Source organism: Psammomys obesus, unplaced genomic scaffold, assembly GCF_907164565.1.
Source record: "Psammomys obesus unplaced genomic scaffold, mPsaObe1.curated_primary_1811, whole genome shotgun sequence".
Lineage (NCBI taxonomy): Eukaryota > Metazoa > Chordata > Mammalia > Rodentia > Muridae > Psammomys > Psammomys obesus.
In genome coordinates, this window is record NW_026585698.1 from 13,335,301 (window position 1) to 13,348,695 (window position 13,395).

At 39.3% G+C, this 13,395-nt stretch overlaps 1 protein-coding gene across 1 annotated transcript in view; it reads left to right on the forward strand.

Moving 5' to 3' along the window:
* Pcdh15 (protocadherin related 15) overlaps positions 1–13,395 on the forward strand; it is an 844,567-nt gene that overhangs the window by 792,154 nt on the left and 39,018 nt on the right. Inside the window, exon 29 of the mRNA XM_055598939.1 lies at positions 821–909. Within this exon, the coding sequence (XP_055454914.1) occupies positions 821–909 (89 nt within the window). The remainder of the gene's footprint in view (positions 1–820; positions 910–13,395) is intronic.

Here is a 13,395-nt window from a genome sequence, read left to right on the forward strand (position 1 = left end):
ACATGAAGCGTGAGAATTAGACATTCTAACCTATTTCACCCTACAGTATCAATTGCAATGAACAAATTATCTTAAGATTTAAAACTCTAAACAGTGTATTTTTTTTTATTACACAGGGTGTTTCTTACTGATGCAACCAAGCACAAAAAAAAAAAAAAAAATCTGCCCCTATGGTCATTGTCTTAGTCACTGTTCTGTTGCTGGAAAGAGACACCAGGACCAAGGCAACTGTCATAAAAGAAAGCATTTCATTGGGACTAACCGAAGGGTTAGTCAATTGTCATCACGGTAGAGAGCACAGTAGCAACAGCTGAGAGTTCCTGCCTTATCCATAGACAGACAGGAAGAGAGAGAGAGAGAGAATATACCTGGGCCTGGCAGGAGTTTTGAAAGCTCAAAGCCCACCCAGAGTGGCTCACTTCCCCCAACAAGGCCACACTTCCTAATCCTTCTAATCCTTCAAACAGTCCCACCCCCTGGTGACCAAGCATTCAAATAGAAGCTTACGGAGGCCATTCTTGTTCAAACCACCAAAGGCATCACAAATGGGCTTTAAAAAGCAAACCCAAAGCCAAAATAATGAAATCTACTTACCATCTAATTTCTAGGACCAGAGCAAGCAAGCGCTTTGCCATTCTCAACAGGGGTTTATTCCTAATGCCAATGGGAAAAGATGTAATTCTCAAAAAAAAATCATTCAGCAGTGAGTTAAAAGTAAGAAACCACAAATTCTATGGATAATAGGAAACAGATAATATTAACCTTTTAAATAGAAATGTCCATGATTAGGACTTATACACGTTCTGTTTTTCCGTTTCAGGTCTCGGTGGTCAATCAGCTGGATATGCAGGTGATTGTCTCCAACGTGCCCCCAACGTTAGTGGAGAAGAAGATTGAAGATCTTACAGAGTAAAGGATTTCATTTCTTTAAAATTAATAATAATAACCCCTTTAATTTTATTTTATGTCCATTGGTGTGAGAGTGTCAGATCCCCTGGAATTGGAGTTGTAGATAGTGGTAGTTATAATGAGGGTGCTGGAAATTGAACCCGGGTCCTCTGGAAGAGCAGCCAGTGTTTTTAACTGCTCAGCCATCTCTCCAGCCCCAGATTTTGTTTCTTTATAGATTTATGGCCATGTAACTATAACCTTAGTTTAACTGAGCCATTTAAATTATTACAGCAGTCAGACTAAGTCAAGTTTTGAAATCACTTTCTTCATGCTAATTTTGCTGCTCCTTTCTCGAGCTGTAGAGTTACAGTGGAAGTAGGTAAAAATCCTAAAAGTACCTCCAAGTAACAATGGACATTAAGACTGAGGAAAAGCCCAGGGTTCAAAATGCTTTGATGCACCGATGAGACTTGAGGAGTGCAGCATTAGCTATTCTCAGACACGTGATCTGAAAATGTGCCTTAGAACGGCCATCCAAGGTCATCCAAGAACTTTATTATTGCAGCATCACGGATTAGCACAAAAACAAGTGTTGCTTTTCAAAACGGTATGTCCACTTAGAGATCCCCTCCTCTCACCAGGGCAAGTCCCAGATCAAGTAAAGCAGCCCTGCTGCTGGCCTTCTTGCTCTCAGGTTAATGAGCTCCAGCTGTCCAGACACTGTGCTCCGAGGTCGGGCAATCTGCTTAAGGAAATTGGTTGAGCTTTGTCTCCTCGTGATGGGCTCTCCTCTCACCTGGGAAACACAGACGCTGGGGTTTTGGGGTCCATAGCATGTCCAGTCGGTCGCTCTGCAATCACTGTCGCCCTGCTGCTCGGATACCATGCATGATTCATGTCGCCATATTGGATCCTCACCAGCCAGTAATTCTAAGCATGCCTGTTTATTCTAGCCACGTTTGCTACGTGGCACATTACCTCTTCTCAGTCCCGGTAGGTCTACTTCCTCTGTGTCTGAATAGAGGATCTGCCAAGTATGGTATTTATGTATTTATTTATGTATTTATTTATTTATTTATTTATTTATTTATCTATCTATTTATTTATTTATCTATCTATTTATTTATTTTTAAGTCATTGTTGATTAACCATTTGGTGGTTTGTTCTCCATTGGTCCATGATGCCAGAGAAAGATTCATGCTCGATGATCTGATTTGATCCCACACTTACTGGTTCATGAGTAACGAATGTCAATCATTAAATGCTAACACTTTGCACCTCTTTTAAATCACTGTAGTATAGGAATAGCTTTCAGGCCGGGCATAACTGAAGTCCATTCTGCTTGAGCTGTGGTAATGTCCTAGCATTACGGAGCACTCAGGCTCCTTTGTCAGAACCTGTTCTTCTGTAGAGTCTTAAAAGTTTCATTACAAGGCTACACTTTGAATGGGATGTTTTATATGTGCATGTCCTTGGCCCTCTATTTAAATTTTTCACCAAAGAAAGACGATTCCCTATCTCCCCACTAACTGGTTACTCTGTTTTATTTCTTCAGAGTATTTTCTGATACTCTTGCCATTCATCAACTTCGTCTTAGATTATAATCTAATAAAGACAATAATGTGGTTTAATGCTGTCATCAATCCAGTTTTATAGGAGGCATCTGATGCATTTTATTGACTGGACATTTAACACAAATACATTGTGCTCTGTCCTTTATATTGAAACAAAATGTATTAAACTGAAACAAGTAACGAGACAGAAGTATAATTCCATAAGCATTTACAAGATTTAATGGCATAAGTGAGTCAGATGCCGTGAATGAGAAATTCTGAGATTCCCGAGATAGGCATATTATTGCAAAGGAAACGTTGGCATTAAAGCTTTTTACTAGAAACCATCTTTCCCAGACTAAGTTTGAACATTTCTTGATAAGGGCTAATAAGGATTGCGTGACTGACGTTAAACGAACTAAATTATGGAAGGTGATAAAAATCAAGAACACCCAATGAGTGATTATTGTTCTTTGTAAATTGGGCTTGTAGACAAAGTCAATGGGTTCTGACAGAGAGGGGCCAGGCTTTTGTCCAGTGTTTTAAGAGAACAAAGCCTTCTAGTGGGCAGCCTATCAATTCAGGTGTGCATGTTTGAATACCGCTAGAGCTGCGTGGCCTCTGGCAGCATGGGTAGTACTTGAAGCTGTTCTTTCTCATCTTTAACAGTGGAATGAGACACCTAGTTGACCCTGAAAGAATTAAGTATTCTTGACAAGTAAGTGCATCTGTGCCTGGTTTCCTTTCATTGTCATTCTGTTAAACACATACACACACACACTAAATTTTACCATTATCACTATTTTTAAATTATTCAATAGACTTACATTATTGATGAGCATATGCCATACCTTTTTCAACTCAAAGAAAAGATTCAACTTCCATCAAATAATGGCTTTCCCGTACCTTTACCCTCCAGTCCTGGTACCCACACTCTGCTCCTAGTGTGAAACTGACCTTTGACCTCATGCTGTAGGGTGGAACCACGCATTTCACCTTTTGTGACTGACTTGCTTCCCTGACACGTGACCATATCTACTGTGATTCAACTGTCTGACTGTTTTGGTTTGGAGACTTTTTTTTTTCTTTTTAAATGAAAACAATTTGACCCATGTCATAGGGACCCTTTCTAATTTTCTGGCTTCTACCTTTCCTTACTCCACACATATGCTAAAACTTATAAGCTAAGAGCCACGTATAACAGAAAACCTGGAGCTTTTGTCTTTTGAGTCCTGAATTAACTCTTCTAGTTTATACAATTTCTCAGTTTCATGCATTTTCCTGTAAATAATTCCATTGTACTTTTGGTTAATAAAAACTGTTGAGTGTGTATACTGTATTTTTCACCGTCCGTCCAATAGTTGGTAGGAATTGAGGCTGATTCCGCTCCCTTGACTTCGTGTATGGAAAGCAGTAGTCAAGGATGAGCAAATGACTAGGAATAGAGCAGCTAGATGGTATGGCAGTTTCCTTTTCAGCCCTTTGAGAAATCCCCACATCACACCCACCAAGAGTGAATCCACACTCTCCTTTATCCATATCCAGGCCGGCATTTGTCATCATTTTTCCCTTCATGATAGCCACTGTAACAGTAGAATCTCAGAGCACTGTCAGCATGCATCTCCCTGACAGCTCACAAGGCTGAGAGCTTGCAAAACATTTATTGGCCATTTGTAGTTCCTCTTTCAAACATTCTGCTCAGTGCCTCGGCTGGTTTTTGTTTAGGTTGTTTGTTTTCTAGGTATTTTCGGGTTTTTTTTTAATATTCTAAATATTAATCCTCTATGAAATAGAGAGCTGGCAAAGCTTTTAGGCTGGTCTATAAGCCAGCTCTTCCTGTTATGAGCCATTGCCTTTACCACACAGATGCGTTTAGCTTTGTGTCATCTTATTTGTCGTTATGGCTCTGTTTTGGGTTTCTGGAATCTGATTTAGGAAGTCCTTTCCTGTGCCCGTAGCTTGACATGTCCCCCCCCCCCGCCCAGTTTTTTCTCTAGCACTTTTGAGGTTTCGTTATGTTACAGTCTTTGATCCATGTGGAGTCTGTCTTAGGGTAAGGGCGAAAATCAAGAATCTGGTGTCATTCTTTTATCTGTGGACAGCAAATCCTCTCAGTACTGTTTGTCCATTTTCTAGTGAGTAGCCTTTACATCTTTGTTAGAAGAAAAATCAGGTGGTTGTATCTGCCTGGGTTTCTGTCTGAGTCTTTATTTTATTCCATCGATCTGATTCCATGCCTGATTTTTTGCAGTACCATGGTTGTTTGTTTGTTTGTTTGTTTGTTTGTTTGTTTTATCAGCATGGTGGCTTTTCAGTGTAACTCAAAATAAGTGATGGAAATACCCCTGCATTACGCCGTCTGCTTGGGGGTGTTTTAGCCTTCTAAAGACTGGAGTATTTCCAAATGACTTTTAAGATTTTTCTGTTTATATCTGTGAAAATGATTTGGAAGTTTTGATTGGAATTACACTGAATCTGTAGAATGCTTTTGTGTGATGCCCTTTTTCCCAATATTTTTTCTTCTAATCCACGTGCATGAAAGATCCTCTATCATCTAGTGTCTTCTGCAGTTTCTTTCTTGAGTGTTTTAACGTTTCATTATGGAGGTCATCTGCTTCCTTGTTCAAGTTTAGTCCAGGGTATTTTATTTTGCATGAAGTAATTTTGAACAGCTTTGTATCCATCGTTTCTTCCCCAGCATCTTTGTCGTTGCTAAATCGGAAGGCTACAGATTTTTGTACATTGATTTTTATGTGCTGTCACTTTGCCGAAAGCTATCATTGGTTCTAAAAAGACTTTAGGTGGAGACTCTGAGGCTTCTTACAGAGAGAATCATATCATAAACATATGATAATGCTCTGACTCCCTACTTTCCAATTTTTACCTCCATCTTGGTGTTCTTGGTGTTCGCTGCTACATTGAATGAAAGCAGGCGTGGACACTTATGTACTATTTGTGACTTCAAAGGAGTATTTGTCTCATCACTCTCCTCTATGTGTCTTTATCTTCTCTCCAACTATGGCACGAGCAGCTTTAGTCCTCCATGCATGACCTTCCACCATAATATGGATACCTTGCTACAGACCAAAAAGCAGAGAGCCAGCTAGCCATGGGCTGAAACTGTCAGGCCAAATCAAACGTCTTCTCTTTAAGTCGATCCTCTCAGGTGTATTGTCATGTGATGAAAACAAAGACCATAACCTTCTTGGTCATTTTGCTGTCGTTGTTGTTTCAACACAAAAGGAACTCATTTGCTACTTTTTCTCAGATATTAGGCTTTTACTTTACCTTAGCAGGGAAGGAGTAACCCCTTCCATTTGCAAGAAGATTGAGCCATTTAAAACTCATAGTTTATAAAAGGTCGTATTTCTTTCCTGGTTTGAAAAGGACTGAAAGTTAATGCATAATTACCTTTAGAAATGATTTTGCACTAATCATGATGTTCAGGAAATATTACCTTCTTTAAGACCTAAAACAAGTGCGCTCTTGAGCGCACGCACGCACGCACGCTCGCGCGCACGCGCACACACACACACACACACAAACACACACACATTGTGTTAAAATATATCCTATGGCAGAATTTTAACTACTGACAATTCTTAAATCTTCAACCAACAACAACAAGAGCAGGAAGTAAACAAGGGTGGCCTCCTCTCTGTTTTTGTTGGTTTGTTTTTAACTTGGTAAAATCGATGAATTTATCAGGGTTACTCACATGAGTAACTCACAGGGTTACTTCATGTCACATTTGGTATAAATTCTTAGTTATGTGAAGAAATATTATCATATTATGATATTTTCATGTTATCATAATATGAATAAATTACTTATTGATGATTATTCATGTGTTCAAATGGCTCCCTTTCATAGTAATTAGATATTAGTCTCCCAAATTATCTTTAACTTGAATAAGGGTAAATTGTTTTTATTTCATATCATTTTTTTTTACATTTTCTTCTGTAATTTTATTTGAAAATATTTCCTGTGCCTTTTACCCGGGTTACTTCTCCTTCCTGTACATTTTTAATTCTTAGATTTGGTCTTTGCATAGTTTTCCAGACTTCTTGCATGTTTTTTACCATAAACCTTTTCTTTGACTGATGTATCCATTTCTTCTATCAGGTCCTCAATGCTTGAAATTCTCCCTTTCTTTTTTTTAACTTTTATTAATTACACTTTATTTACTTTGTATTCCCCCATAAGCCCCTCCCTCCTCCTCTTTCGATCCCACCCTCCCTCTCCCTTCTTCACACATGCCCCTCACCAAGTCCACTGATAGGGGAGGTCCTCCTCTCCTTCCTTCTGATCTTAGTCTATCAGATCTCATCAGTAGTGGCTGCATTGTCATCTTCTGTGGCCCGGTAAGGCTGCTCCCCCCTCAGGGGGAGGTGATCAAAGAACAGGCCAATCAGGTTATGTCAGAGGCAGTCCCTCTTCCCATTACTATGTAACCCATCATTTTTACTTTTCGATCTGTTCTTACTTTCTTATAAGCACAAGAAACACAAAGTAAATGATTTACAAATGGATTTTAATTTTTCTTTATTATTTTTTATTTGAAAATGCTTTTGATACCATATATGTTGATCTGATCGTATTCTTTCTCCTAGCCCAAATCCTCTCAGATCTTCCCCACTTCCCTGATCATCTGTTATTTATTTCTCTCCTGGATTGAGAAGGATTAAAAATAAATGTATAATTGCATTTATAAATAATTTTCATCGACCATCATGTGCAGGAAGTAATATCTTCTTTGAGATCTGAAACATGCATATATCTAGTTTGTGTTGAAGTATCCTATAGCGTAATTTTAATTACTGACAGTTCTTAAACCAACAAAATAGAAAAAAAAAAACAAACAAAAATTTAAAATCAAAACAAACTAAAAAAAAAAGAGAAAACTAATTTTTATTTTACTATTTAAGGATCCCTCTAGGTATCTCTGTGTAAAGATCCCTGTAGGTCTGGGTCTTCTCCATGCAAGTTTGGTGCATCAGTCTCTGCAGGACCCCCGGGGCCCAGGTTTTTTTTGGCTTTGTTGGTCTCCTTATGGAGCTCCTGTCCCCTCCAGGTCCTTCCATCTGCACCCCCCCCCCCATTCTTTCGTAAGACTCCCTGCTCTCTGCCCAAAGTTTGGCTGTGAATCTCTGCTTCTGCTTCGATCCCCTGCTGTGCAGAGTCTTTCAGAAGACAGCTCTCAAGGTCCTGTTTTTCTTCCACCACTTCCAGTGTCTATACTGTTTATACTCTTTTGACTGAGAATTAAGCATCCTCCCTAGAGTCCTCCTTGTTATTTAGCTTCTTTGGGTCTGTGGATTTTAATTCCCCCTGGGGGAAGGGGGACAGCTTTGCCAGGCCACAGAGGAAGAAGACCCAGGCAGTCCTGATGAGGCTTGATAAGCTAGGGTGAGATGGTAAGGGAGGATGACTACCTCTTTCAGTGGACTAGGGGAGGGGGAGGGGGAGAAATACACTGCATTTGGATAGATGTGATATAAAAAAAATAAAACACATATCTGTGTTATCTGTTTATGCTTCTTTAACTATGTAACAATAATAGATTAAAACAACCTTCAAAGCTTAGCTAGTATGTTTAGATGGTGTATTTTATAGGAATCATAATTGTGTGTGTGTGTGTGTGTGTTCCTGAGGCAAACACCCATGTTTGTGGGTGCACATACTTACGTGCATACATGCAGAGGCCAGAGGACATTGGCAGTCCTGCTCTTCTGGCCCGATGTGACCCTGAGGTTCTCTGTTTTGGTGAGGCTGGATAGCCAGCGAGCTCCCCAGATTCGCCGGTGTCTGTCCCCCAGGGCAGCGGTTACATGGCCATTCCTGACATTTACATGAGTGCTGGGATTTGAATTGAACTCGGGTCATCTTGCGTTCAGGATAATCCTTTCTATCTACTGCATACTCCCCTCAGCCACCGGAATCAGCAAACCACTAAAACAATAATAAGATGTACTGTTCTAATTGATTATTAAGCTAGATTTTTATTTAAAAGTACCTTGAAAATTAAGGGAGATTAAAAAAATATGGAATAGCCAACCTTAAATATTATCAATCTGTTTTATTCTCCCCTAATATAAGATTATTCAACTCAGATTGTTTTTTCAAGCATTTGCACCAAGTACATTTGCACCAAAAACTAAGTAGCAAACAGTTGCACTGTGAAAATGGGCATAGCGCTAGTCACTGTTCTATCAGTGTGTCTATAAGCTGTGTGGTTACTCTTCAGAGAAAGTACCATGGGACATTTGGCCTGGTATTTAAAGTAAAGAGCCTTAGAATATCAGAGGAAGTTTCCTGCTGGAGCTCTCTGGCCACCTGCAATGCCTGTTGAGGAAAAAGAAGGAAAAGGAAGAGGAAGAAAATGTGTTGACAAGTTCTAGGTAGAGGGGTTGGGTTGCCAGTTAAACTTGAAGAAAACTCCAGGCATGAAGACACAGTCATTGCACTTATGAACTCACTGAAGACATAGTGATGATATTGTTACAAGCACAGGATTTACTCAACAAGCTCAGTCAACATTCCAACACGAAGCACTGAGAGAGCTCAATAGGATCAATAGGATACAGATAGATAGATAGATAGATAGATAGATAGATAGATAGATAGATAGATAGATAGACAGACAGACAGATAGGACACCCATCAGGAGTTATATAGACAAGGAAACAGAAAGATCATAAGAGCCATAGAGGATGGATGACGCCAAGGAAACAGTGACTTCCAGACACAGCAAGACTAATGCCCATATGACCGTGGCAGTGTGCACAGGCCCCGCACAGAGCAAGCCAGATGGCGTACCAGTGCTAAAAGAGGGAAGTAGACATGGCCTTCCCATCCCCAACCAGGACGCTCTCTCCAACTGGCACCTATTTGTAAAGAAAATTAGTTTTCTCCAGTGGAGTCTTAGAGTCTCGCTGGGTGTATAAACCAAACTTCAAAAGCAGACCCTTTACCCAGCAGTCCATGGCCAGCACAAAACTCAACAGTATCTCGTAGGCTTTGGGGCTCATGTTGCTTTCTTTGTTTTGGTTTTTGTTTTGTTTTGTCTTAACAACCTTGTGATTGTATATTACGATTTCTAAGTTTTATGGACTTTGGGCTATGTATGTGTGTATGTGTTGCCTTATTTTTTACTTTATTTTTTTGTTTTCTTTCATTTATTTAAATTATGTTTTGTTTTCTTTGCTTTTTTCTTTTTTTTTTGTTTTTGTTTTTGTTTTTTTAAGACAGAAGGCGTGGAGTTGTGTGGGTAGAGATTTGGAGAGATGCTAGAGGGACTTGGGGGAAGGAAAGCCATGATCTGAATTTATAGTATGAAAAAGCGTTGATTTTCCATACTGAAAAGAGGACATAAAGGGAATATCCACACCTGTTAGTGTGTCAGAAGTGCCTGAGAGAGTAAAAGGGGAGTTGGGTTGAACAGAGTCAAGATGCATAGTTAACATGTACAAAATGTCAAAGAATAAGTAAACAATATTCTGTTTCATTTTTAAGGTAAATGGGGTTGGAGAGATGGAACAGAGGTTACTAAGTCTCTTTTTAAAAGATAAGTCCAGGCAGGGTTTACAATCATGGAATGCAAAGGTCTCTGGAGTCCACACAACAGTCCCAAATGCTGGGTGGAATCCCACAGACCCTGGTTTTGGTGGGTGTGTCTAACTCCCTATTGTGCAAAGGAGTTCAAACATTTTTTTGAAGTGACATAATTCCTAGAAAGATAAAAGACAGCTAGGAAATATTGGTTAATTTAAATCAACGTTGATGGCCAAAGGCAGGCCAGGACCCCGTGGTGCTATTGGTTCCTGTGAAGAAAACCCAATTAAAAATCCAACAAATTTCTTTCTTGGCTGAGCATTCAAGGTCAGAAATTCTCATCAAATGATAATTTTTGCTTGGCTTATCCACACTAACAAGTAGGTAGTTGAGAAGATGATAATTTACCATAATTTACCACCATGATAATTTACTATAAAAATAAAACAAAGGTTAAAAGAATATTCAGCTTTAAAATATATATATATATATAATTTCAGTAAAGCACTTAAACATTAGCTTTTTCCAGCTGGAGCCAACTGAAGATCTATACACAAAGCAACTGAAAATGGTAGATGGTGGAAATTTAAATTTAAATGACTGTCAAAATGATTTGATTTCGAAACACATGAGCCAAAGGATCCAGGCTTTTTTTTTTTTTTTTTTTTTTTTTTTGGACACTCTTCATTGTTATTATAAAAACCCTATCTACATAAATCTTAGTTTAAATGTGCATTTCCATATTTACTATGTGTATCGTAGGGCTTTTAAACTATAGTGGAACAGTAATAACACCAATTAAATTTTTTTATTCCATATTTTAATCAAATTCTTCACAGAAGATGGCATGCCCAGCCCTCTGTTCTGAGAAGCAAGTCCTAAGCAGACAACCTCGTGCTCTGTACTCGATTTTACCACGACAGGAATCTAGGGGTCACGTGGCTCACAGCCCTTCTGAAAATTTAGGAGCCAGAAACTGATGGAAGGAAATGCATTTCCTGGCTTTTTTTTATTTTAAATTATATTGAAAGGTACCAGGTCTAACTGAGGTGCTCAGCCAAAATCAGTCTTAGTAGATTCCCTCTGCTCTCCCCTACCTGTTGCTACCACTATTTTTCAATTTCTTTGCCTTTTTTTATGCATTCCCTTGTCCTTCCTCCCCTTTCCTGCCTCCACTTTTGGTTTTTGAGACTTTACACACACACACACACACACAGATGCACACACACATCTACATTACAAGCTAGGATCTGCAGATGAAGGAGAATATGCTGGGTTTGTTGTTATTTTGGTTGTTGGAAATTGTTATCCTGAGTTCCAGTCAACTCACTTAAGTTTCTGTGTCCATCCATTTTCCTGAAATTTTTATGATCTCATTTTTCTCTATAACTAAGTACTACTCCATTTTCTTAAAATCTACCCTTGATTGTATGCTCAGGAATAGTAAATTGGGACATAGGGTAGACTTTTATTTTATTTTATTAATTTTTATTTTATTTTTTATTAGTTACAGTTTATTCACTTTGTAACCCTGCTACAGCCCCCTCCCCATCACCTCCCAATCCACCCTCTGTCCCTCTTCTTCTCCTGTGCCCCTCCCCCAGTCCAATGATAAGGGAGGTCCTCCTCCCCTTCCATCTGACCCTAGCCTATCAAATCTCATCAGGACTGGCTTCATTGTCTTCCTCTGTGGCCTGGTAAGGCTGCTCCCCACTCAGGGGGAGGTGATCAAAGAGCCAGCCACTGAGTTCATGTCAGAGACACTCCCTGTTCCTATTATTGGGGAACTCTCTTAGACACTGAGCTGCCATGGACTGCTTCTGTGCAGGGGTTCCATTCATGATACTCCATGAATAGTCCTTGTTTGGAGTATCAGTCTCAAAAAAAAGACTCCTGGGCCCAGATTTTTTGGATCTGTTGCTCTCCTTGTGGAGCTCCTGTTCCCTCCAGGTCTTTCTATCTCCCCCTTCTTTTATAAGAGTCCCTTCACTCTGTCCAAAGTTTGGCTATGAGTCCCAGCATATGTTTTGATACCCTACTGGATAGAGTCTTTCAGAAACCCTGTAGGCTTTCAGAAATCCAGTAGGCTCCTGTCCTGTTCTCTGTTTTCTCCCTCTTCCAATGTCCATCCCATTTGCCTTTCTGAATGAAGATTGAACATCTTACCCAGGGTCCTCCTTCTTGATTAGCTTCCATAGGTGTACAGATTTTAATATGATTATCCTATATTATATGTCTAATATCCATTTATAAGTGAATATATACCATGTGTGTCTTTCTACTTCTGGGATAACTCACTCAGTATGATCTTTTCTAGGTCCCACCATTTGCCTGCAAATTTCATGATTTCCTCATTTTTAATTGCTGAGTAGTATTCCATTGTGTAAATGTACCACAATTTTTGTATCCATTGCTCAACTGAGGGACTTCTGGGTTGTTTCCAGCTTCTGGCTATTACAAATAGAGCTGCTATGAATGTGGTTGAGCAAATGTCCTTGTTGTATACTTGAGCATTTTTTGCATATATATGCCTAGGAGTGGTATAGCTGGATCTTGAGGAAGCAGTATACCTGATTATCTGAGAAAGCGCCAGACTGATTTCCAAAGCGGTTGTACAAGTTTACATTCCCACCAGCAATGGAGGAGGGTTCCCCTTTCTCCACATCCTCTCCAGCATGTGTTGTCACTTGAGATTTTTATCTTAGCCATTCTGATGGATGTAAGGTGAAATCTCAGGGTCATTTTGATTTGCATTTCACTGATAACTCAGGATGTTGAGCATTTCTTTAAGTGTTTCTCCGCCACTCAGTATTCTTCTATTGAGAATTCTCTGTTTAGCTCTGTACCCCATTTTTAACTGGATTACTTGATTTATTGCTGTTTAATTTCTTGAGTTCTTTATATATTCTGGATATTAACCCCCTGTCAGAAACAGGGTTGGTGAAGATCCTTTCCCAGTCAGTAGGCTGTCATTGTGTTCTGAGAACAGTGTCTTTTGCTTTACAGAAGCTTTTCAGTTTCATGAGGTCTCATTTATTGATTATTGCTCTTAGAACCTGTGCTGTTGGTGTTCTGTTCAAGAAGTTGTCTCCTGTGTCAATGAGTTCAAGGCTCTTCCCCACTTTTTCTTCTAACAGGTTTAGTGTGTCCGTTTTTATATTGAGGTCTCTGATCCACTTGGACTTTAGTTTTGTGCAGGATGATAAGTATGGATCTATTTGCATTTTTCTACATATAGACATACAGTTAGATCAGCACCATTTGTTGAAGATGCTTTTTTCCATGGTATGGTTTTTGGTATCTTTGTAAAAAATCAGGTGTCCATAAGTGTGTGGGTTTATTTCTGGGTCTTCTATTCGATTCCATTGATACAGAATGGTAATTCTGTTTCTATGCC